Below are 27132 nucleotides of genomic sequence, written 5' to 3' on the forward strand. Positions count from 1 at the left end.
TATGAATTATTTCCCGTGTTTTTAGGCGCAAAGTTCCTTTGGCCAAATCTTGGCCTGGAATGTTTCGTCAAACATTTGGAGAGTGGCGTTGCGCCAGTTGTTTTTCTGAGGAAATTTGCACATAAATGATTTATGCCAGTTTTGCACGGAAACATCGCTACATGAGAATTTCCTCGACTGTTTACAGCAATTGATAAGCGTCCGCTGAAACCATCTGCTGCTCATTTACGTAGCTCCACCTCGTGTGAAAGATCAGCTCATACGTGTTTCCTGGATTTACGCAAACAATGATCTGTATCCTAACTCCATATCCCTCAATATCCTTGGTCAATAAAATTCTACCAATCAGATTCAAAATTATGAATGGAGTTAGCATCAGCTGCTTTTTGAGGGAGAGAGTTCCATATTTTTTCCATCCTTTGCATGAATGGTGCTTCCCAACTTCCCTCCTCAACGGCGTGGCTCTGATTTTAAGGTCAAGTTCCCTTGTCCTAGACTCACCGGCGGAAAGTTTCTCTCTATTACCCCTAATGGCGGCGCTGTATTTGCATTTGATTGATGCCAATTTCTGTCAGAGGCAAATGAGATCCACAGGGAATTTCAGCATTAAGGTCCTGGCAGAAGCTGACATAAATTTCAGTGTAATTTCTGCACAAGGACGAGACGAAAAATTCCAGGCCTTCATTTCATTACAAGAATGGAATAAGGGAACAGTTCAGCAAAAAAACAACGGCTGGTTCTGCAACTGATTTACACTTTCTTCTGCCCTTCTGTACTTGAAATATTCCAACCGGATTGTGGAAATAAACCACTTGACAAGATGTAGTGCATCAAATGAATTCACCATTTTTAAATCAATGGCTTGAAGCATCTGTAGACTTTTAGAAACGCAGCTGCCATCAACCGCAAAACTGCTCAGTGGATGGTGGTTTAGCCTGTTTGCCGATTGCTGTATCATAATGGTTAAAACTACACGGTCAACAGTGAAAAGCACACCAGTTCAAAAACCTAGAGGCGTGGTTTTACACTATTGCACAATGATCCCCAGTGAGACTCCTTGTTGGGAGCAGAGTCATTGAAAATTCACCACCATACTTCACAATAGATCATAGTACTTTCAGTCCATCGGTCATCAGTCCCAGAGCAATAGTTATTTGTACAACAGTCTGATATTCATGTTCACACATATCTAGTCACAAGAGCTTTTACCTGGTCTGAAAAGCTAACTTTAGCAGAGAGATAATCGTGGTAATTGATGTACACTTATCCCTATATCAACCCTATACTCCATTTACAAGGCTTCTCCTCACGGGACGTTAAGAGCAGCCATTTCAATGGAGATGTCGTCCTGGGATCATGATAGAATAGGGATTCCCTTGAAGCATATTTGCTTTACAATAGCAAAACTAGACTTGCATATTGTTGCCAGTCCAGTTAAACGCCAGTCCCTCCTTCTTTATGAACTAACAAATATGCAATGGGAAATACCCTGGAAAAGGCCTATTTGGAGACAACCAATAAAAAAAGAACCACCAAATAGATTCTGTGCAATGACTCTATTGCTAGGGAATCCTCTTGCAATAGCCTAAAGCTGGATGATATGCAGCTTTCAGGACTGAAAGCCAATAAATCCCCTGGACCAAGGTTTTGAAAGAGGTGGCTATAGCAATAATGGATGCATTGGTTATCTTCCAAAATTCCATAGATTCTAGAAAGGTTCCCTTGGATTGGAAATAGCAAATGTAACCCCGGTATTTAAGAAAGGAGAGAGAAAATGGGGAACTACAGACCGGTTAGCTTGACATCAGTAGTAGGGAAAATGCTAGAATCTATTAAGGACGTGGTAACAGGGCACTTAGAAAATAATAATAGGACTGGGCAGAGTCAACACGGATTTAGGAAAGGGAAATCGGGGTTGACAAATGTTAGTTTTTTTTGAGATTGTAACTAGCAGAATAGATAATGGGGAACCAGCGGATGTGGTGTACAGATGCAGCGCCTAAAATCCGGAACCCTCGGGACAAAGGCGGTTGCGGATTCCGGGCTTTCGATTTGCTTGGACATCATGAATCCACAAACGTGAGCCCAGGTTTGGGTATTTCCGGATTTCAGAATGTCTGAAGGGGTGGGGGGAGGTAATTCCCGCCGAGGTGGTGTTCGGCCCAGCCAGCCCCGCCGAGGTGCTATTAGCGTCGGGCAGGGCCCCGCCGAGGTGGTGTTCGGCCCAGCCAGCCCCGCCGAGGTGCTATTAGCATCGGGCAGGGCCCCACCGAGGTGGTGTTTGGGCGGACCCCGCCGAAGAGGTTATCGGGCCGGCCAGCAAGACCCCGAGGTAAGGGCAGCGGCGGTGAGGCGAGCGAGGGCGAGGCGAGACCAGAGAGCGGTGGGGCCCCAAGATAAGGGCAGCGGGGGCGAGGCGAGACCAGAGAGCGGTGGGGCCCCGAGATAAGGGCAGCGGGGGCGAGGCGAGACCAGAGAGCGGCGGGGCCCCGAGATAAGGGCAGCGGCGGTGAGGCGAGCGAGGGCGAGGCGAGACCAGAGAGCGGCGGGGCTCCGAGGCGAGCGAGGGTGAGGCGAGACCAGAGAGCGGTGGGGCCCCGAGATAAGAGCAGCGGCGGTGAAGCGAGCGAGGGCGAGGCGAGACCAGAGAGCGGTGGGGCTCGAGGCGAGCGAGGGCGAGGCGAGACCAGAGAGCGGTGGGGCTCGAGGCGAGCGGGGGCGAGGTGAGACCAGAGAGCGGTGGGGCTCGAGGCGAGCGGGGGCGAGGTGAGACCAGAGAGCGGTGGGGCTCGAGGCGAGCGGGGGCGAGGTGAGACCAGAGAGCGGTGGGGCTCGAGGCGAGCGGGGGCGAGGTGAGACCAGAGAGCGGTGGGGCTCGAGGCGAGCGAGGGCGAGGTGAGACCAGAGAGCGGTGGGGCTCGAGGCGAGCGAGGGCGAGGTGAGACCAGAGAGCGGTGGGGTTCGAGGCGAGCGAGGGCGAGGCGAGACCAGAGAGCGGTGGGGCTCGAGGCGAGCGAGGGCGAGGTGAGACCAGAGAGCGGTGGGGCTCGAGGCGAGCGAGGGCGAGGTGAGACCAGAAAGCGGTGGGGCTCGAGGTAAGGGCAGCGGCGGTGAGGCGAGACCAGAGAGCGGTGGGGCTCGAGGTAAGGGCAGCGAGGGCCAGGCGAAGCCTGAGAGCGGCGGGGCTCGAGGTCAGCAGGGTCGTCAGGTTCGTATTCTGGAACATTTTACAGATTCCAGACGACCCTGCCACCGATCGTCCCAGAGTCTGGATTCCGGATCTTCGACGCTGTACCTGTATTTGGATTTTCAGAAGGCAGTCGATAAGGTGTCACACAAGAGCTTATTAAATAATATTGGGCTGATGGGATTGGGGGTAATATATTAGCATGGATTGAGGATTGGTTAACGGACAGAAAACAGTGTAGGAATAAACGGGGTTGGCAGGCTGTAACTAGTGAGGTAGCGCAAGGATCAGTGCTGGGGCCTCAGCTATTCACAATCTATATCAATGATTTGGGTGAGAGGACCAAATGTAATATATGCAAGTTTGCTGATGATACAAAACGAGGTAGGAATGTAAGTCGTGAGGAGGATCCAAAGGGGATATAGACAGTCTAAGTGAATGGGCAAGAACATGGCAAATTGAATATAATGTGGAGAAAAGTGAAGTTATCCACTTTGGTAGGGAAAACAGAAAAACAGAGTACTTTTTTTAAAAACAGGAATTGGGAAATGTTGGTGTTCAGAGGGACCTTGTACACGAATCACAAAGTTAACATGCAGGTACAGCAAGTAATTAAGAAAGCAACTGGTATATTGGCCTGTATTACAAGAGGATTTGAGTACAAGAGTAAAAATGTCTTATTGCAATTATATAGGGCCCTGGTGAGAGTATTGTGTACAGTTTTGGTCTCCTTACCCAAGGAAGGATATACTTGCCAGAGGGAGTGCAACGAAGGTTCACCAGACTGATTCCTGGGGGATTGTCCTATGAGGAGAGATTGAGTAGACTAGGCCTATACTCTCGAGTTTAGATGGTCTCATTCAAAAATACACAATTCTTACAGGGTTTGACAGGGTAGATGCAGGGAGGATGTTTCCCCCGGGCTGGGGAGTCTAGAACCAGGGGTCACAGTCTCAGGATAAGGGGTCAGCCATTTAGGACTGAGATGAGGAGAAACTTCTTCACTCAGAAGGTTGTAAATCTTTGGAATTCTCTGCCCCAGAGGTCTGTGGAGGCTCAGTCATTGAGTATATTCAAGACAGAGATCGATAGATTTTTGAATATTAAGGGAATCAAGGGATTATGGGGATAGTGCAGGAAAATGGAGTTGAGGTAGAATATTAGCCGTGATCTTACTGAATAGTGGAGTAGGCACGAGGGGCCAAATGGCCTACTCCTGCTCTAATTATGATGATTCCTGTGCTTTCCTTACTTTAACAGGGTTTACATGTGGAAGCAATGCAAATCATAGAATAGTACAGCAAAGAAGGATCATCAGTAAAGTGATGGAAGGTGTTGTCGACAGTGCTATCAAGCGGCACCACCAATAAGCTGCTCACCGAGGCCCAGATTGGGTCCCGCCAGGACCACTCGGCTACAGTCCTCATTACAGCCTTGGCCCAAACATGCACAAAAGAGCTGAATTCCCGAGGTGAGGCAAGAGTGATTGCCCATGACATCAAGGCAGCATTTGACAGAGTGTGGCATCAAGGAGCTCTAGTAAAACTGAAGTCAATGGGAATCAGGGGGAAAACTCTTCACTGGCTGGAGTCATACCCAGCACAAAGGAAAATGGTTGTGGTGGTTGGAGGTCAATCATCCCAGCCCCAGGACATCGCTGCAGGAGTTCCTCAGGGCAGTGTCCTCGGCCCAACCATCTTCAGCTGTTCATCAATGACCTTCCCTCCATCATAAGGTCAGAAGTGGGGATGTTTGCTGATAATTGCATTACGTTCAGTTCCAGTCGCAACTCCTCAGATAATGGCGCATGCAGCAAGACCTGGACAACATTCAGGCTTGGGCTGATAAATGGCAAGTAACATTCATGCCACACAAGCAATGACCATCTCCAACAAGCGAGAGTCTAACCATCAACCCTCGATGGTCAACGGCATTACCATCGCCGAATCCCCCACCGACATCCTGGGGGTCACCATTGATCAGAAACTTAACTGAACCAGCCACATAAATACTGTGGCAACAAGAGCAGGTCAGAGGCTGGGTATTCTGCAGCAAGTGTCTCATCTGACTCCCCAAAGCCCTTCCACCATCGACAAGGCCTATGTCAGGAATGTGATGGAATACTCTCCACTTGCCTGGATGAGTGCAGCTCCAACAACACGACACCATCCAGGACAAAGCAGCCGCTTGACCCCATCCACCACCTTCAACATTCACTCCCTCCACCACCGGCGCCCCCTGGCTGCAATGTGTACCATCTCCAAGATGCACTGCAGCAACTCGCCAAGGCTTCTTCGTCAGCACCTCCCAAACCCGCGACCTCTACCACCTAGAAGGACAAGGGCAGCAGGTGCATGGGAACACCACCACCTCCACGTTCCCCTCCCAGTCACACACCATCCTGACTTGGAAATATATCGGCCGTTCCTTCATCGTCGCTGGGTCACAATCCTGGAACTCCCTCCCTAACAGCACTGTGGGAGCACCTTCACCACACGGACTGCAGCGGTTCAAGAAGGCGGCTCACCACCACCTTCTCGAGGGCAATAAATGCTGGTCTTGCCAGCGACGCCCACATCCCATGAATTAATTTTTAAAAAGGAGGTCTTCCAGCCCAATGAATCTCCGCTAACTGTTTAGAAGAGCAATCCAGTTTGGACACTCCCACTCTTTCCTCATATCTCCTCAATTTTTTTCCATTAAGTATTTATCCAATTCCCTTTTGAAGGCTACTATTGAATCTGTACCCACCACCCTCAGGCAGGGTGTTCCAAATCCTAACCACTCCTTATATTAAACGTTTTTCCTGATGCCACCTCTTATTTTTTTTTGCCAATCACCTTAAATCTGCGCCCTCTGGTTATTGACCCTTCATCCATTGGAAACCGTTTCTCTTTATTTACTCTACTTAAACACCTCTATCTCTTCTTAGCCTTCTCTGCCCCAAGGAGAACAACCCCAGCTTCTCCAGTCTAACCACGTAACTCTGCATCTACCCTATCAAACCCTTTCATAATCCTAGACAGCTATCAGGTCACCCCTCCGACTTCTCATTTCTAGAGAAAAGAGCTCCAGCCTGTTCAATCTTTCCTGATGGGTATAACTTCTCAGTTCTGGCATTATTCTAGTAAACCATTTGTGTACATTCTCTGGTGTCTCCATGTCCTTTTTATAATATGCAGACCAGAACTGTTCCCAGTACTCCAAGCGTGGTCTAACCATGGTTCGATACAAGTTTAACATAACCTCTCTGCTTTTCAGAAATAAACCCCAGTGCTTGGTTTGCTTTTTTAAAAAATGGCCTTAATAACCTGCGTCGCTACTTTTAGTGATTTGTGTATCTGTACCCCTAGATCCCTCTGTTCCTGCACCAAATTTAGACATTTACTTTCCAAGGAGTATGTGACCCTCCTGGAGTTTGGAGCACGAGACTGGAGCTGTAGGCAAATCAAAACAAGCTAGCCACCGCAGCAACAGAATCAACAACGCAAGGGCAAGGAGCGGGGGGCGGGAGGGGCGAGGGTCGGAAGCAGAGAGGAGAGGACGGACGAGGCACGGAGGAGCGGAGAGGTCGGAGCCCAGAGGTGGAGCAGCGTGGACAAGACCAAGGGAAGGCGCAGCATGAGCCAATAGCGAGGCTGTGAGGTAGCGAGGCTCACATGGCGGACTGTGAATTCCACGTAGAGAGGGGTCCTGTGGGAAGGAGGACGGCCGGAGTATGTTTGAGTGTGTGTGTGTGTGTGTGTGTGTATTGGCACATGCGGCGGAGCCTGGTCTCGGATCCCCTGCCACTGGACCAAGACCTCGCTCCGTCAAGCCCGTGTGGTGGCTGGTGTGTAACGGCCAACCCAAGTTAAAAGAATTCACGCACAGGCATCTTCCATTGTTTAAAATCAGTTCATCAGTCACCTGAGTACTGATTTTAATGTGGAAGCAAGTGATCCTCGAGCCCGAGGGTCTGCCTATGATGACAATGACGATGTGACTCTCCTGTACCTGTCACGTTGGGTTGAGCCATCAGTGCTGATACAGGGATGGTTTTTATGATGGTCGTTGCTCCCGGTTTGTTGCCAGTCGGCGAAACGCTGCCAAGACCCAGGATCGTTTGCTTCGTACCGATTCCACCAGCCTGCGAGGTTGTGATTATTGTTGCGGGCTTACCATCCGCTGCCGTTACAAGTCTCACTATAGTTCCTGGAGGAAAGGGACCCTTTGCCTTCAGATTTGTTAAAAACAAATCAAAATATTTGACAAGAGGGAAACAACAAAATAAAATAAGAGCTACGGAAGATACATGCCAGAAAAAAAATGTCATTATTTTCTAACACTTAGATATGTATATTTAAGAAAATACATTAATATACAGAGAGAATGTTTCCACTTGTGGGAAAAAGCATAAATTAGAGGCCATCAATATAGGATAGTCACCAATAAATCCAATGGGGAATTCAGGAGAAACTTCTTTACCCAGCGAGTGGTGAGAATGTGGAACTTGCTGCCACAGGGAGGGGTTGAGGCGAATAGTATCGATGCATTTAAGGGGAGGCTGGACAAGTATATGGGGGAGAAGGGAATAGAGGGTTATGCTGATAGATTTAGATGGGGATAGACGGGAGGAGACTCGAGTGGAGCATAAACGGCGGCATGGACTGGTTGGCCCGTTTCTGTGCTGTATATCCCATATAATCCGATGTACATCTAATTCATAAATGCCTCCTGTAAAAGCAGCATGGCTCTTGCAATAAAAACTAAAAAAATCTCAAACTAGTTTAAAACAGCAGGGATGGCCAACTGGGATTTTTCAGAATCAATGTGTGCCTATGCTGTGATATTGAAACATGTAATATTTTAGTTTGTGTTTGTTGAGCAATCAATCACTGTCGGGTGGCAGGCAGCAGGACAGAGCAGCAGTCACAGAAGCAAGCCAATGGAATGTAAAATATCATATAAACGATCCTAGCACTGAGCCTGCATATATCCAAATCTCGCTCTACACATTTTCCTTGCATCCCAATCAACATTCCCGCTAAGCTGCACGGCCGTGTGGCGGTCTGGAGGTCTGGAGGTCCCGCGCATTCCGCTCACCAGCATTTCAAATGGAAATAACTGCGCATGCACAAAAATTTGAAAGGGCCGCACAGCCAGTTAAAGGGATCATGCCCGGGGGAAATCACAGGGAACTTTGATGCCAATTTGTTCTTGTATTCATTCTATTCTGGTTCTATGCAATGTTTGAAAGCTTTTTTTCCAGATCCTTTGCATAAAAGATTTGGAATTCTAAACACTGGCTGTACATTTATGGACTTAAAAAAAAATCTACTATTTATTCTTAGGAGGGGCAGAATAATCACCTAATTGCTGTTGATCCCATTTTTAAAATGACCACCAGTTAAGTGATTTAAGCCATAGCAAAATGATTTAAGAACAGACTCGGGAATTAATCTCAACTGCTACAGAATTATGTGTGTTGGAAAATGTCGAAAAGCTAAAACACTATTATAATTTGGATGGAAGAATGGAACATAGGTACAGTAGTCGGCCATTCAGTGCCACCATTCAAAATGGTGATGGTTGGTGCAGATCTTTTGATACCATTGCCTAATTATAGATCTGTCGATTTAGAAACATAGAAAATAGGTGCAGGAGTAGGCCATTCGGCCCTTCGAGCCTGCACCACCATTCAATGAGATCATGGCTGAACATGCAACTTCAGTACCCCATTCCTGCTTTCTCGCCATACCCCTTGATCCCCCTAGTAGCAAGGACTACATCCAACTCCTTTTTGAATATATTTAGTGAATTGGCCTCAACAACTTTCTGTGGTAGAGAATTCCACAGGTTCACCACTCTCTGGGTGAAAAAGTTTCTCCTCATCTCGGTCCTAAATGGCTTACCCCTTATCCTTAAACTGTGATCCCTGGTTCTGGACTTCCCCAACATTGGGAACATTCTTCCTGCATCTAATCTGTCTAAACCCATCAGAATTTTAAACTTTTCTATGAGATCCCCTCTGATTCTTCTGAACTCCAGTGAATACAAGCCCAGTTGATCCAGTCTTTCTTGATATGTCAGTCCCGCCATCCCGGGAATCAGTCTGGTGAACCTTCGCTGCACTCCCTCAATAGCAAGAATGTCCTTCCTCAAGTTAGGAGACCAAAACTGCACACAATATTCCAGGTGTGGCCTCACCAAGGCCCTGTACAACTGTATTAACTCCTCCCTGCCCCTGTACTCAAATCTCCTCGCTATGAAGGCCAACATGCCATTTGCTTTCTTAACCGCCTGCTGTACCTGCATGCCAACCTTCAATGACTGATGCACCATGACACCCAGGTCTCGTTGCACCTCCCCTTTTCCTAATCTGTCACCATTCAGATAATAGTCTGTCTCTCTGTTTTTACCACCAAAGTAGATAACCTCACATTTATCCACATTATACTTCATCTGCCATGCATTTGCCCACTCACCTAACCTATCCAAGTCACTCTGCAGCCTCATAGCATCCTCCTCGCAGCTCACACTGTCACCCAACTTAGTGTCATCCGCAAATTTGGAGATACTACATTTAATTCCCTCGTCCTGAAATTCAATTCACCCAGCAACCACAGCCATTCGGGGACAGTTCAAGATTTCCACTACACTTAGTGTGAAAAAATGCTGATTCATTTCACTCCCGAATAGCCGAACTCTAATTTTAAATTTCTCTTCCTTCTGGCTTTCGTGTCAGCTGTGGCTCAGTGGGTAGCACACTCGCCTCTGAGCAGGAGGTTGTGGGGACTTGAGTCTGACACTCCAGTGCAGTGCTGAGGGAGTGCTGCACTGTCGGAGGTGCCATCTTTCGGATCAGACATTAAACCGAGGCCTGTCTGCCCTCTCAAGTGGAAGTAAAAGATCCCATGGCATTATTTCGAAGAGCAGGGGATTATCCCGGTGTCCTGGGCAATATTTATCCCTCAATCAACAAAACAAAACAAATTATCTGGTCATTATCACATTGCTGTTTGTTGGAACTTGCTTGTGTGCAAATTGGCTTCCGCGTTTCCTACATTACAACAGTGACTACACTACAAAAGTACTTCATTGGCTGTAAAGCACTTTGAGGCGTCCGGTGGTTGTGAAAGGCGCTATAGAAATCCAAGTCTTTCTTTTTTGGATGTGCTTATTTGTACTGCAAAAAGGGCCGCACCCTTTTTCTATGACTGGTCCCCTTGGAGGATAAGCCACACCCTGAAGTTTCACAGGAATGTGTAACTGGAATCGCCCATCCCAAGGTCTCACTGACGTTGCAAATTGTAACTCGATCCACTTTGACTTCCTAAAGCGACAGAGGACAGAGCTCCCCAGAAGACACCAAGGGCCAACCAAAAGCCTAACCCCAGTCCAAGTGCATGCCTCCGCCCAGTTCAAGTACATCCCTCCCCTAGCCAAATGTCTTACCCTAGTCCAAGTACATGGGGGTTCCATTTGAAAATTATACTATTTATATATTTTATCGCAATTTAAAAATACAAATATCAGTTTTTGTTAGTAAAGCCACTAAAAATTGTTCTATTTTCAGAATGTTTTTGCTCTGTATTCAAAGGTGCCACTTAGACTGGTGCTACAGCATGAAATGCATAGCCAACAGATACAAGTTGCACCATAGTACTTTTCCCAGCAATAAAGACGGTCCGCACACAAAGGTAAGCAATGCTTCATTCCCCAGTTGGTGAATTTTTAATGTTGGGAGAGCATCAGCCAGGAGCACTAACTCTGTCCTAACACTTAAATTATTTAAAAGTAAGTTTATAAAATATCCAACACCACAATGATACAAACTCAATTAGTGTAACTAGAGTCAGATCTTCACCTAGCTGTCAAGTACATTGACAGAAGGTAGCGCAAGGCCCTCTCTAGTGTTCTACAACTCCATTGTGGTGTGAAGTCAAGTTTTAAAGTGTCCCAATAACAAGTTAGAATGCGGGTCTTGAACATTAGAATTTGACTATTCATGCAGTGCAAGTTTTGCTGTTTAGTCCTCGAATGCTTGCTGAAGCACTCTGCTATTACACGGGATATACAGCACATACAGGCCATTGGGCCCAACCAGTCCATGCCGCCGTTTATGCTCCACTCGAGCCTCATTCCATCTTTCCCCATCTAAATCTATCAGCATAACCCTCTATTCCCTTCTCCCCCATACGCTTGTCCAGCTTCCCCTTAAATACATCGATACTATTCGCCTCAACCCCTCCCTGTGGCAGCGAGTTCCACATTCTCACCGCTCTCTGAGTAAAGAAGTTTCTCCTGAATTCCCCATTGGATTTATTGGTGACTAGCTTATATTGATGGCCTCGAATTTTGTTCTTCCCCACAAGTAGAAACATTCTCTCTGTATCCACTCGATCAAAATCTTTCATAATTTTAAAGACCTCTATTAGGTCACCCCTCAGCCTTCTTTTTTCAAGAGAAAAGAGACCCAGCCTGTACATCCTTTCCTGATATGTATACCCTCGCATTTCTGGTACCACCATTGTAAATCTTCTCTGCACCCTCTCCAGTGCCCCGATATCCTCTTTATAAACAGCGACCAGAACCGTACCCAGTGCTCTAAGTGTTGGTCCAACCGAGGTTCAATACAGGTTTAGCATAACTTCCCTACTTTTCAATTCTATTTCACTACTTTTCAATGGCTAATTTTGAGGGGATAAAGGAAGAGAGAACTGGCATAATCTGTTCCAACCTGCAAAATGAGCCCATTTGCTGAAATATGGTGGGGCACTGACAACAGCCACAGAAAAGTCTGTGGCATAAACGATGTCACCTTATCCCCCGAATGGAGGAAACGTGGCTGCAAGAAGCAGCAGTGAAGAATAGTAAAATAACAGTGGCAAAGTAGAACAGTAAACTACTAAAATAATGTTTATCTGTGAAAAGTAAATTGCGAGTGATGCTGCTTTTAAATAGAAGATGGTGATGGGTTTGGGAAGACTTCAGAAACTCGCTCCAGAGCCACACCGTGGCCATAGCCTTCAACGATATTGTGAAGGTTGATATAGTAAATGGGAAATAATGATTGGCTAATTTAGAATGGTACATGCCGTCACAAAAGTGTGACCAAAAATCGTGACAACAGGAAGTAAGGTTTGTAGACAGGAAGTGCACATCCTATGCAGCATTTTTAATAATACATAGATATGGATCCATAAATTTTCTATAAATATAAAAGCTCATGAGCCTGAAAATAACTTGGTGGTACTAGGGGGATAACTTAGTACGGTCACCACATTCTTCTATCTAATACTGTAAATGGAGACATGAACCATCTAAAAACGCATTAAGGGGTTGTGCACGCACATCGGACACAGTTATTTCTAGGCTGTGATTTATGAAAATTTAACATTACATACCTGAATGAATTGTGCTAAAGAGCCAGCAGTGGCCTGGCCAGTGATAGCACCACTTTGTACAGGAGCGGTCTGAACAAGAGTCATCATTTTCCCCAGATTGGAAATCTAAACAGAACAAATTTCCAATGGGCACACAGTCAGCAGCAGCAGCAACCAGCACTTATAGAAAGCCTTCAAGGCAGAACATATCCCACAGTGCTTTACAGAGGGAGATTAAATAAAATATAAAAGGAATGGACAGCAAGCCATGGGGCAAGAGTTAGGAGAGGTGACCAACAACATGAAAAGATAGATGGTGAGGCTCGAGGGGCTGAATGACCTACTCCTGTTCCTGCGACAAACCCCCGGCCCAACATACAAACGTACACAAAAAAAACTAGACAGGCAAGCTTAGCTAAATTAACTTGATGTTCACACATCAGACCATATGCAAGTAATGTTAACCCCATATACAAACTAGCAAAGCAAGGTAGTGATTGTTACGCAAATCTACCTTGCTTTCTCCAAGAAGTTAGTAACCTCAAACATATGAAGCAAATTGTTCTTGCTATTTAAATTTTCATAGCTTAGTAAAAATATAACGAATTTCAAATCTTTGCAAAATGTAAATCAGGATGTATAAAGGCACATATGCCCAATTAAAAATAATCAGATTTCTTTTACAAGATTGTCTCTCCACATTTCATCACATAATACATCAGTTAAAAAAGGACCTAATCCCAAGGCCTCTGCTATTAAGAAGTGCAAAAGAACGACCCAAGATTAACTCTTCATCTAATTTTCCCTCCTCTCCTCCACGAAGGAGCAGCTGAGATAGGAATTCACTTTATGGGAAATTTCAAACAGTTGTGTGTCCTACCACTCTGTTACAAGGGACATAGGAGCCTAGTTTAATAACCAAACGAGAAATGCTGGTGCAAAAGCACAGCCAAAAATTGTGACTGAGGAACAATGAAGAGGCTGAGGGCTTTCAAGACTGAGAGTTCCTGCACCCTTGGCCTACCAGGAATCCGACATCATACTGGAGACTGGTATGTGCACGTCTGGGCTGAGACCAAGGGCTGGACACCAAAGATATGGGGATTTTGTTTTTCAGAATGCAAAGACAAGCTGTTTTTGGAGGGGAAGGGGCAGGGTGGGATCTAGCACCGACCAGCCACCCCACCCCTCAGTTAGCCACTATGCAGTCTCTGGCAGAAGCACAAGGCCTCAAAAAGATCATTTATTGTGGCCCTAAAATATTTGATGGGGTCAGCAGCAGTGGCCAGGCACAGATTTTCAGGCCCTCAGAGCTAGATTTTCAACTTACCATCTAGATGAAAAACAGGCGTTTTTTATATAATGGGATCAGCTGCCCATTAGAGAAACCGCCTGAATTCCATTTCCATTGCCCTCTATGACAGACGGCCAAACCGCACCAGCAGTTTAAGACCAGAGCGGCAAGTTGAAGATACACCCCTCGGCATCCCGTTGAGGAGAAATCACCTTAAGGTTCCATTAAAACGTTAGCACAAGTCTGATATGCAACAAAGCCATCTAATATAATGCTGAAGTGCTACTTACCAGGGAGCCTCCACTGCCAACTTGAATTGGGCTTTTGACAAGCGTGAACGTTTTGGTGACACCGCCCACGACGGTGGTGACAACCTGAGCTTGTTGAGCCACAGTCAGCGCCCCAGATTTATGCACGGTGATAATAGGCCGGGATGATGCGGAACCAAGCGCTCCAGACGACGTCGCCACTTGTGCAGCTGCTGTCTTCAGCATTGTTGTGGCTGGCGTGTTCACCTGCACGATACAGAAACACTTTCACACATCTATTGCAGAATAAAAGTAAATTTTTAGATTTGCTTTCTCACAAATCTGTCTAGTGCAGCTCATTGACAAAGAACATCTACTTCACAGTTCGGTATTACAAGCTTCTCTCATGCACAGTAAAAGAAAAATTCACATTTGTTTGTCTTCACTTCATAGAAATCACAATTCCTGCATTTTGGGGCCTGTACCAACGAATAATCTCTCCATTACAGCTGTGTCAGCCATGGCTCAGTGGGCAGCACCCTCGCCTCGGAGTCAGAAGGTCGTGGGTTCAAGTCCCATTCCAGAGACTCGAGCATAAAATCTAGGCTGACACTCCCAGTGCAGTGCTGAGGGAGCGCTGCACTGTCGGAGGTGCTGTCTTTCGGATGACACGTTAAACCGAGGCCCCGTCTGCTCGCTCAGGTGGACATAAAAGATCCCATGGTGCTATTTCGAAGAAGAGCAGGGGAGTTATCCCCAGTGTCCTGGGGCCAATATTTATCCCTCAATCAACATCACTAAAACAGATTATCTGGTCATTATCACATTGCTGTATGTGAGAGCTTGCTGTGCACAAAGTGGCTGCTGTGTTTCCCACATTACAACAGTGACTAGACTTTAAAAAGCACTTCGGGACGTCCGGTGGTCATGAAAGACTCTATATAAATGCAATCTATCTTTTTATTGCAAATAAACTAATGGTTAATTAAAATTTAGATTAATTGAAAAATATATTATAATGGTTATTTGTGAACACAATATCTTTCCAAGGACTCCAAATTCCGTGCTGTTGTGACATGGAGAAATTCAGCTGGCAATAGTGCAATCTGTTACCAATCAGGTGCTGTTGATTCCCCCACATGCAATTCATTCTGGCTAAATTCTAATTTGCAGTTAAACTATTAGGGCTGGATTTTCGCTGACTTTGCGACCAGGTTTTCAGCGGGATTTGACCCTCCGCGGCGAAAACCCGGCCAGCGGGATTCTTGACCCCCTCTTTGTGGCAGTGCTTTCAAGTACCGCCGGGAAGAGGTGCGCCGATGTAAAACGTTGCGGATTGTGCTACTCTCATTCTTTCGACACTCTCCCGACCCGCACGCTGCGCCCAGAATACCGACAGGTCAAACCTGTCATGTGCAGCCCTGCCAGCAGCAGTAAGTATAAACACCTGCAAAAGGGTAAGCTAAAGTTATTATTTTTTAATTATTTTTCAGCGATTTAGTAGGTAAGGGTTTTTGGAATGTTTTTTGTTTGATTTTCCCCCCTCCCAAGGCCTCTCTCGCAGCGCTACCGGTCCCGGACTAAAGTTGTCGAAGCTCGCAGTTTTCGCTGCGAATCCTCTTGCAATGCCGACTTTACCGATGCGCTCGTAAAGGTTGAAAGTTTGGCCTAAAAACGGCAGCGCAGCAAAAACGGTAATTTTGGTGTAAAACTACCATTTGTCAAAAAACGAAAATCTAGCCCCTAAAATTCTAGAATATTTTTGCTTGTTCACTTAAAAAAATTATTTACCACCCAACATTCTGTGTTCCTTTTGAGCAAATTCTTCTTAAAAAAAACCAGAAGCTGACTAAACTTAGTTAAACCTACATAGTGAGCACGGCACCATGGAGAACGTACAGCTCCCTCTGCTGGTGAAAACATCCAGCAACATTCAGCTCTGGGGATTTTACTCTCAAGCAACAAAGTAACATTGAAAAAGGGGAGGAGTGAAGAATTTCCTGCAGCCAATTTACACACAGCAACTCCCATAAACAGCAATGTGATAATGAGCAGATCACCTGTTTTTATTATGTTGCATGAGGGATAAATATTCGATGTAACTATTTGTACTGCACATTTTTTTTTAAAGACTCAAGCATCTGTCCAGCAATACCCCCCCCCCCCGCCCACCCATACTGCACTTTCAGACATGCGACAAGCCCCGCCCTGCCCCCTTCCGGCCCAAATCATTCCATCCACGTGGTGCCGAGAGGCATATCCCGAGGCTACGACTCTCTTCCCTCCAGCTGGCATGGGGCAGAGAGCCACAGCGGGCCGAAAGGGTTGGGAGCGGGGGGGCAGGGGAGAGAGGGAGAGAGAGAGAGAGAGAGGAGGGGGCACAATATGGAGGGGGGGGGGGGTCGGGGGCGTGAGAGGCCGGGGGGGTGGAGGGAGAAGGGAGGTGCACGAGAGGCCGGGGGGAGAGCAAGAGACACAGATTGGGGGGAAAGAGAGACAGATCACGTTCTTCAAACCCCCTACAAGGGATATCGTTGGAGTGGGTGATATCCAGAAGTCACGACACAGTCACTATTCACCTTAAACCCAATTAACCTCTTAACAATCCATACACAATGCCTGCCCCATCTATGGTGGGGTGGGGGATTGAAGGATGCACGCGCTGGGATAAGGCACTTTGGTTGGGGGATGGATGTACTTGGACTGGGGTAAGGCTTTTGGCTGGCCCTTGCTGTTTTTTGAGAAGCTCTGTCCTCTGTCGCTTTAGGAAGTCAAAGTGGATCGAGTTACCATTTGCAAAGTCAGTGAGACCTTGGGATGGGCGATTCCAGTTACACATTCCAGTTACACATCCACCTGAGAGCAGACGGGGCCTCGGTTTAACGTCTCACCCGAAAAGTGGCACTTCCGACAGTGCAGCACTCCCTCAGCACTGCACTGGGAGTGTCAGCCTAGAGTTATATGTTTAAGTCCCTGGAGTGGGAATTGAACCCGCAACCTTCTGACTCTGGCGAGGGTGCCACCCACTGAGCCACAGTTGACCCACTGAGCCACTTGCTATTGCTTGAACAGTACACGGTGATACACCGCCTACTTTTTGGGAGATCTAACTTCTCAATCTAACTTGTCCTGTCGCTTCCCCACAAATTCACCTCCCCATTTCAAATTTACCACTACTATAAAATAAAAGCTCTTATCTGTCAGAGTGTCGTTGCTCGACTATATACACTACACTTTCATTTCCTTTGCACGAGTACTTCACGCCTCATGATTAAAATGAACGAATGATCCAAGTCATAAATGAGAGGGAAGAGAGAAAAAAAAAAGAGATACTCACACTTACTACAGAAGGAACAGGGTTAGTGGTGCTTTGAGCTGGGACAACTAGACGAACTCCAGCAGGTAAGGAGGACACTGCAGCTTTAACTGTCTGTACAGCTTGCTGGGAGACAGTAACCAGCTGGGCAGCGGATACCTGAGCAGCCGAGACTTGCATCGCAGTCACAGCACCTTTACAGGATACAAAAATAGAAATATGCAAAGTACTGTACAAACAAAAAGAAACTGAATCATCGTTTGAAATAAAGTACATTTCTCAGTTAGGAATGTTGCAATATTAAAATGACAGAACGTGCTACCCTCAGGTTAGAGGGGTCTTGCTTGCAATTGGAATAATTTTCATTTGCTCTATTACCAAATGCTCTAATTTATATTACATAAAATTAATTAAAAATAGGTTCAAATTGAAAATGGACCCCTTTTAAATAGAGTCTACTACTGTTAACTTGAAGTCAATTTTTTGCTGAAAAAAAGATTGAATTATCCAGTAGTCCAAAATAAGCAATTCTACTAAAATAACACGGCAAGTGTTTATTGCACTATATCAATTCAAATTAACAGATCATTTGAATTAAGAGGAGTGGACTGTAATATAAACAAAGAATTGTAAGATAAGCATATGTGGCGTAACATCTTCATAATCAGCAGTTTCGTTAATATTATGGCATGGTCTCAGCTACAAAAAAGAAACATGTACAGTTACATGTACATGAAGAGGCCCCGCAGCTTCCGGGTTTAGGCGCGCGAAGCACATGCACCTAAACCTGGCATTTACCATCTGTCAAAATGACTTGACAGACCCGATGCATCCCCAGGAGAAGGGCCTTCACGGGCGGAGATTTGGGCTATTTGCCCAACGAAAGTCTTTCAAACTCTTACGCCTGGTAGAAGCAGCATAAGAGTTTTAATAGATATAAAAATAAGTTACATTTATTTTTTCTATTAAAACCCTGTCTATGAAGGCAAGTTTATTTTTTAATACTATTAAAACATTTGTTTTTATTTCAAATTTTATTTTCTCCAAAACATCTAATTTAATGCAATTTCTATTAATTTTTTTTAAAGTGTTTTTTAAATTGTATGTTTGTATTTTTTTATTTTAAGATATTCTCATTGATAGTAATAGAATCACAGAGCCCATTACTGTCAATGAGAATACTACATTGTGATTGGTGGGCCAGGCCCACGTGATCCCAAGATGCGCATACGATCCTGGGAAGCGTGGGCCTCTGCGCTGGGTGTACAGCTAGGCCTTGGAGCGCAAGTGCTCGTTCCTCCGGGACCACCAGGGAGTTTTGTCAAAAAGATCTCGGTCGGAGGCGTCCGCCCGCAGGAAGCCTCCGAACGCAATCTTTGGCCCAGTATTTTGTGAAATTATGACATAGTATTTACAGCACAGAAACAGGTCATTTGCCCAACAGGTCCATGCTCCACACCAACCTCCTCCCACCCTACTTCATGTAACCCCATTAACATATCCTTCTATTCCTTTCTCCCTCGTGTTCATCTAGCTTTCCATTAAATGCATCTGTGTGAGTCGCCTCACCGACTCCTCGTGGTAGTGAGCTCCACATTCTAACTACTCCCTGAATTCCCTATTGGATTTATTAGTGACGATCTTATATTTATGGTCTCTAGTTTTGGTCTCCCCTGCAAGTGGAAACATCTTCTCTACGCCTACCCTATCAAACCCTGACATAATCCTAAAGACCTCAATCAGGCCACCCCTCAAGGACGTTTTGTCAAAAAGAAACAAATTCTTCCCTTTCTAAGTTCGCTTAAATGAATGGTCTCAAGCAAATGGAGAGCAATCCTTTCCATAGCCAAACATAGACTCCAAAAGCTTTGGAAAGACTGTGATATAGTCAAAATCCTCTGCAATTCAAAATGCAGCATTTGAATCAAACAGGTTCATCTCAATTACAAATACTGGCACACAGAACAATTTATTTTTAACATGGAGTTCCATCAGGTTTTACTAACAGCAACGACAGTAAGGAAAGCCAGTGGAGGAGTCAGTGGTGCATCACTCCGATGTGCCATGGACAGAACTTCATGCCCACGATTCCCCACATAATTAGCTTACAATCTCTGTCTGGCTATTTTGGCCAGTGGTGTGTGGGGCGGATGGACGGCGAAGACATTCGATAGAGACAAACAGAAAAACAAGTAAAATCAAGCAATGAATATGCACTTCACGGCGGCTGGGTACAGAGCTATGCTGATAAAGGAATGGTCACCTGCCTGTATACATTCAGCTAAGAAATTAAATGCAACCCGGGTACAATCTAGAAGAGGAAAATTACTCCAAAATAATAGTCGAATGCATTTAAAAATCAATGTTAAATAAATAGCTCAATAGCTGCCACACTAAAGTATACCTTTGCTCCATGGAAGAACCATTCTTGAGAGGTCATAATTCATAGAATTCCAATGTTTGCAAATATGAGCCTTTAGATATATTGTTGTACAACTGGCACATGAAACACAGGAAGCCAAAGCTTTCAAATGACAACTGAAATAATTGTTAAAAAATACTGCGGCTTACCTGTTATTCCAGGAACCAGCGCAGCAGTGGGAGAAGTTACTTTCGGAATAGACAGTGGTGAGTGCAGAGGAGTGGCGGGAGAAACAGGCATTGGAGAAATCGGGCTGCACGGAGTCTTCTGTGGCAGTGCGGTGCTGCTCAGTGACGGCGTTGCCATGGTGGCGGTGGTGGTGGAAGGCGGCATATCATACTTCTGCAGCTGAAGAAGGTAGGCATCTGCTGTTGCAACGGCACCCCAACACACTTCAAGGGAATTGGTGCTGGCTCTGACCAACTGCACTCGGGGAGGCGCAGGGGGCTTTTCTAAAGACAAACGAAACGCTGATTCAAGTTGTGTTTAGGAAAATTATATTTGAATATTTCTCTTTGCACGTCCCCCTGCCCAGACCCACGTATCTTTCCCTTTGCAGCGAGGTCAATAACCATGGGCCATTGATTTAAATAATTGATAGAAGGATTAGAGGAGTTGAGGAGAATTTCTTTCACCCAGAGGGCGGTGGGGGTCTGGAACTCACTGCCTGAAAGGGTGGCAGAGGCAGAAACCCTCACAGCATTTAAAAAGTACTTAGATGTGCACTTAAAGTTCCGTAACCTTCAGGGCTACGGACCAAGAGCTGAAGGTGGGATTAGGCTGGATAGCTTGGTCGGCTGGCACGGACACGATAGGCCCCAATGGCTTCTTAAGCCTCTATTTCCAGGAATCACTACTAAAGAAAATGTGCAAGTAAAACTTTTGTCCTCCGCTATTTCAATGTCAACTTTATCCCAAATCGATTAGAAGTAGACTGGTACATGTTCACCATAAAACCCTTTCTTTTGTTTCTGATCTAGATTCCAACTCAAACACAATTTTCTACTTCTACCAATAACTTTTAAAACCTTGTTAAATTTCAGCCTCTGCTGCTTATATATTGATGGTCATGAAAGAGAATGATTCCTTTCTTTTCAATTAAAAACCAAGCAGCTGAAACAGATATGGATACACACAAAATAGTTAGATGAGAAAGGCTATTCCACCATCCAGAAGTACACTACTGTTTCCCACCACTGCAGCATCTAATTGCTTTATAAAAGATTCCTGGGTTTTCCCCGCCACTGTTCTTTCAGGGAGTCCGTTCCATGTGTTCATTCCTTTTTGCGTGAAGAAGGATTTTCTGATATTAGTCCTAAATTTTCCTTTTGCTGCTTGAACTCGTACCCCCTTGTCCTACTCTCAATTTACTTTAGAAAAATCATTTAAAACCCATTTTAACTACAAAAAAAAACTATTCTTTAGCATTAAGAAAATAAAGACCCACCAGTTTCCAAATACCAAAGATCTTTGCAGCAGACTTGATTGTTCCAAGCCTTCCGGTAGCCATCTCTGCCACTCCAAATATAAAGACGAGTGTGAATGGCAACAGCGCAGTGGCCAGCCCTGGCCCTCGGTACATTGTCCTCCAACGTGTCAGACACTATAGGTGTCCAGATATTGCCATCTGTCAGAAATATACCACCAAAGCAAATTTTTTTAAAAATTATACAACTTATAAAAAGTACGCACAACAGAGCAATTAAGTATTGTGAAATTCTGACATGCTGTTCAATATTACCAAAACGCAGCTACAAGTTAAACTAAGCCATATTGTAATTCTTGAATCTGTTTTTAAAATGTCATTTACCTCGGGATACTTTCCAGCATCTACATTTTTTCAACATATATGAAACATTCTATGTAACTTTTTAAAAAGTACACGCCATGTTTCCCCCCCCCCCAAAAAAAAAATTAAACCAGATTATATCGGAACTGTACAGTAGCTGCTGTGTATATGTATTGGTGGATACACTTTTGAGAACTGGTAGTTTATGAAAAATTAACTGTGTAATCTCAACCAGGTCACTCACTAGCCCCATGGGTGAGTTATATTGACAGAAATGGTTCATAATCTGTAATTCACTGCTCTTAAAATAAGTTCTGTTTATACTAACTACACAGTAAGAGACTCTACGGTGACATGTATGAAGACATACTAAGCAGCCCAAAACTGACAAAACAGGGAATAAAAAAAAATCCTTTACAATATGACAAGGCACTTCGTGACAAGATGGTTTACAAAAATATTAAACCACCTGTGCCCCTAAAGTATGAAAAGATGTCCTGCCTGTGTTTTGATGGAAGCACCAAGAATTAGGAGGAGTAGGCCATTCGGCCCCTCGAGCCTGCTCCGCTATTCAATAAGATCATGGCTGATCTTTGACCTCAACTCCATTTTCCTGCACTGTCCCCATATCCCTCGATTCTCTTAATATCCAAAAATCTATCGATCTCTGTCTTGAATATACTCAAAGACTGAACCTCCACAGCCCTCTGGGGCAGAGAATTCCAAAGATTCACCACCCTCTGAGTGAAGAAATTCCTCCTCATCTCAGTCCTAAATGGCCAACCCCTTATTCTGAGACTGTGACCCCTGGTTCTAGACTCCCCAGCCCGGGGAAACATCCTCCCTGCATCTACCCCGTCAAACCCTAAGAATTTTGCATGTTTCAATGAGATCACCACTCATACGTCTAAAACCCAACAACTCAGCTTCTAATAGACAACTGGGCTGCATTCCACATGTGCCATATAAACAGAAATATTCCAAGGGAACCGAGTTAATGCAATACCAGGTAGAATTTCCCACAGACTGGCAATATATTGTAAATATTCAACTCATTTTCGCCACAGGTCTATGTCTGTAGCATTTTTATAGAAGTCTATAGTGGATGAATCTCCCCAGCCAAGAATCAGTTAACATAATTAGAATACAATCAATCAATAGAAATATGGAAGATCAAGGACATTTGACTTTTCTCTTTATTAGAACATATCACATAGCTTAAGTACAACCTTGAAGAATCATCTCTTCAAAGATGTATGTGTTATTTTTTTAATTTGGAGTCAACAAGCAAATGATTAAAATTATCGAATGTAAAATTGCTTCTGGAATGAATTGCTCAATAATTGTTAGAAAAGTGAGACAGAAATCTTCTGCCTCGATTTCAAAATTCTCATCCTAGTTTACAAATCCCTCCATGGCCTCGTCTCTCCCTATCTCTGTAATCTCCTCCAGCCCCACAACCCACCTCCCTAGATGTCTGCATTCCACAAATTCTGCCTTCTTGAGAATCCCTGATTATAATCGCTCCACCATCGGTGGCCATGCCTTCTGTTGTCTGGGCCCCAAGCTCTGGAACTCCCTCCCTAAACCTCTCTGCCTCTCTATCCTCCTTTAAGATGCTCCTTAAAACCCACCTCACTGACCAAGCTTTTGGTCACCTGCTGTAATTTCTTGTTTTGTGGCCCGGTGTCAAATTTATCTGTATTATCTTATAACACTGCTGTGAAGCAGCTTGGGACATTTTACTACGTTAAAGGCACTATATAAATACAAGTTGTTATTGGAAAATTCCAAATGACTAAATCCTAAGCTACTTTCTAAGTTTAGTTGGATAACTCTCTTGACTAAACAAAACTTGAGAACATTTAAATATTGAATAAAGCACAGTACTGTAGACCATTAATACACTTATTTACACGAGGCCTTAGTTTAACGTCTCATCCGAAAGACAGCACCGCCGACAGTGCAGGGCTCCCTCAGCGCTGCACTGGAGTGTTAGCCGAGATTTTGTGCTCGAGTCTCTGGAGCAAGACTTGAACCCACGACCTTCCGACTTAAGAGCCGAGTGCGCTACTGACTGAGCCACAGCCGTCACCCAATGGACAGAATTCGTAACCACACAAAAAATGGGAAACGGAAAGAGATATAATTTTGTGCTGCAATCTGTAAACAATGGTCAGAGATAACAAGAGGGGAAAATGTGCTTTGATTTCATACCCATTAGTCGCTTAAGTAGGAAACTCAAGAGACTGACCTAAATGTAAGTAAGCAAGTGTATTTGTGCACTTCCATTCCTTTTCATGAGTGGCAACTTTCACATCATCCATCACAAGTGGAACCCAGCCACCAAAGACAAACATTCTAAAGAAAAATAAATAGACAAAAAAATAACAGGTTGTGCTGAAAACCAGTTACAACAAAACTGTGCATTTCTATTTAAAACAGATATATCGGACTTAACAAGGAGAACACAATCAGTAATGGTTCATGCTGTTTAAATACAACAGAATGTCAATTATCCAAACCCACGGGTAAATTGGAGTTCAGATAGTTACAACATACATCTGAAAAGAAGACGACAGAATTGCATTTCTATAGCGCCTTTCACAATCTCAGGATGTTCCAAAGCGCTTCACAGCAAATGAAATACTGCTGAAGTGTAGTCACTGTTGTAATGCAGGGAACTCGGCAGCCAATTTGCGCACAGCAAGCTCCCACAAACAGCAATGTGATAAGCGTATGCTCTTTCAGAAATAAGGGGCGGGGGGGGGAAATGGAGCAGAACAGTTTGGACAATTGACCTTATAATTAATAAAAAGATTTAAATGAATACGTAATTATCAGAGCGACAATACAAATAATAGTTTATGGAAACTGAAAAGGCCACTGATAAGAGGATTCTCGCACCTAATTTGGAAATGTGTTACAGAACAGATGAGATGCTAAACAGTGATTATTACAATTTAATAACAAAAAGTTATTAATGTAATATATCCAGGTGTAAAACAGTATCAGATAGAAAATTAAATGCCTTTTAAATAGTCTTAGTGATAATTTCATTAAAAATCAACTATTCTTTTTTAAATGTGGGATCAGCAGGTCTGATCAAAGGTTCGCTACGAAGTCAATAGATTTTACATAATTGCATGATTAAGTAACGTTGGTGTTGAATGGCCTAAATCTTTCTGAGCGACTTAGAAAGTTAGACCACAAATGATGCAAAAGCGGAACAGTGAGAGACCTCCGACTGGAAGTGGTCTCACCCAATGCCAATCAATTTGGCTGCAGTCATACCTCATGTTTTCAGTTGCTGCAGCCTCCAACCTGATGGGCAATGTTCAGTCGAACTTCACCACTAGCAGGAACCTAGTGATAAGGACATACTCCCGAGATGAAAACAATTTTATAAATATTCAAAATGTACATGGCTATAATCAGGGGAGATCGGTGTAATATTCATTTCGGCAGATCAGATTTTTTTCTTTTATTTCCCCCTTTCCCATCTCTGCCAAGAATTTTCCACCTGCAAGCGAGCAAATCTCTTCCGGAGGCTGGAGATGGGAAGAGTGTCCCATTCAGTACTTAACTGCTGGAAGTGTAATTATATATTTGAAAAGTGTTTTAAAAGCAAGTATCAGTGACTCACCCGAGTAAGTGTTGACATAGAAACATAGAAAATAGATGCAGGAGTAAGCCATTCGGCCCTTCGAGCCTGCACCGCCATTCAATGAGTTCATGGCTGAACATGCAACTTCAGTACCCCATTCCTGCTTTCTCGCCATACCCCTCGATTCCCCCGAGTAGTAAGGACTACATCTAACTCCTTTTTGAATATATTTAGTGAATTGGCCTCAACAACTTTCTGTGGTAGAGAATTCCACAGGTTCACCACTCTCTGGGTGAAGAAGTTTCTCCTCATCTCGATCCTAAATGGCTTACCCCTTAATCCTTAGACTGTGACCCCTGGTTCTGGACTTCCCCAACATTGGGAAAATTTTTCCTGCATCTAACCTGTCTAAACCCGTCAGAATTTTAAACGTTTCTATGAGATCCCCTCTCATTCTTCTGAACTCCAGTGAATACAAGCCCAGTTGATCCAGTCTTTCTTGATGTGTCAGTCCCGCCATCCCGGGAATCAGTCTGGTGAACCTTCGCTGCACTCCCTCAACAGCAAGAATGTTCTTCCTCAAGTTAGGAGACCAAAACTGTACACAATACTCCAGGTGTGGCCTCACCAAGGCCCTGTACAACTGTAGTAACACCTCCCTGCCCCTGTACTCAAATCCACTCGCTATGAAGGCCAACATGCCATTTGCTTTCTTAACCACCTGCTGTACCTGCATGCCAACCTTCAATGACTGATGTACCATGACACCCAGGTCTCGTTGCACCTCCCCTTTTCCTAATGTCACCATTCAAATAATAGCCTGTCTCTCTGTTTTTACCACCAAAGTGGATAATCTCACATTTATCCACATTATACTTCATCTGCCATGCATTTGCCCACTCACCTAACCTATCCAAGTCACTCTGCAGCCTCATAGCATCCTCCTCGCAGCTCACACTGCCACCCAACTTAGTGTCATCCTCAAATTTGGAGATACTACATTTAATCCCCTCGTCTAAATCATTAATGTACAATGTAAACAGCTGGGGCCCCATCACAGAACCTTGCGGTACCCCACTAGTCACTGCCTGCCATTCTAAAAAGTACCCATTTACTCCTACTCTTTGCTTCCTGTCTGCCAACCAGTTCTCAATCCATGTCAGCACACTACCCCCAATGCCATGTGCTTTAACTTTGCACATTAATCTCTTGTGTGGGACCTTGTCGAAAGCCTTCTGAAAGTCCAAGTACACTACATCAACTGGTTCTCCCTTGTCCACTCTTCCATTCACAATACTTACCCCGACAGTAAAGTCCTCACTAAAGATGGGCTAATGCAGGATTTTCTTAATTTCTCTCCCACCCCTCCAATGATATTTAAAATAGAGCAATCATTCTGATTATAGTAGTATGATTCCACTAAACTCTCGACAGGAGAAATGATACCCACTCGTTATCCTGCTGAGAGGCCGCACCCAGAGAATGGTCCTCTCTCACAATGCTTTCGTCTCTCACCCTACCCCTTTCACACTTTTTCCATGGCTGACTTTTTGAGAGCATCCTCAGATAGTTTCAGAGCACTTACTTGTTCCCAATGACAGTAGCAGAATGCAAACTCCGAGGGAGTGGCGTTGAACCCTTGGTTGCTGGCTTAGTCCAAACCAAGCTTTCTGTAAACAAAGCAGGAAGTACTTAATAATTCACTGTAAATATATCTGCAAAGTGCTGTTGGTCAAGTAACAAAGGCATAGTTTGAAAGCAATACATTTCTCAATGGGTCATTGCCCTATACACTGTACTCCATTCAATGCTATTTCCAACTGCCATCAACTTTGTACTTTTAACATGGATATTAAGTGGTAAAATTCATGGGTAAGACATGCAGTTTAATGATTTATGCA

General features: G+C 44.6%; 1 protein-coding gene across 3 annotated transcripts in view; it reads right to left on the reverse strand.

The window, feature by feature from the left end:
- LOC139280553 (host cell factor 1-like) overlaps nt 1–27132 on the reverse strand; it is a 94402-nt gene that overhangs the window by 42264 nt on the left and 25006 nt on the right. For all 3 annotated transcript variants that reach the window (XM_070900039.1, XM_070900041.1, XM_070900040.1), the window contains exons 5-12: nt 26817–26901; nt 23879–23985; nt 21283–21462; nt 19985–20287; nt 17435–17607; nt 14140–14364; nt 12577–12681; nt 7184–7403 (exon numbers count right to left, since the gene is read on the reverse strand). In XM_070900039.1, the coding sequence (XP_070756140.1) occupies nt 7184–7403; nt 12577–12681; nt 14140–14364; nt 17435–17607; nt 19985–20287; nt 21283–21462; nt 23879–23985; nt 26817–26901 (1398 nt within the window). The remainder of the gene's footprint in view (nt 1–7183; nt 7404–12576; nt 12682–14139; nt 14365–17434; nt 17608–19984; nt 20288–21282; nt 21463–23878; nt 23986–26816; nt 26902–27132) is intronic.

The sequence above is a fragment of the Pristiophorus japonicus genome, chromosome 15 (assembly GCF_044704955.1).
Source record: "Pristiophorus japonicus isolate sPriJap1 chromosome 15, sPriJap1.hap1, whole genome shotgun sequence".
NCBI classification, from domain to species: Eukaryota; Metazoa; Chordata; class Chondrichthyes; family Pristiophoridae; genus Pristiophorus; species Pristiophorus japonicus.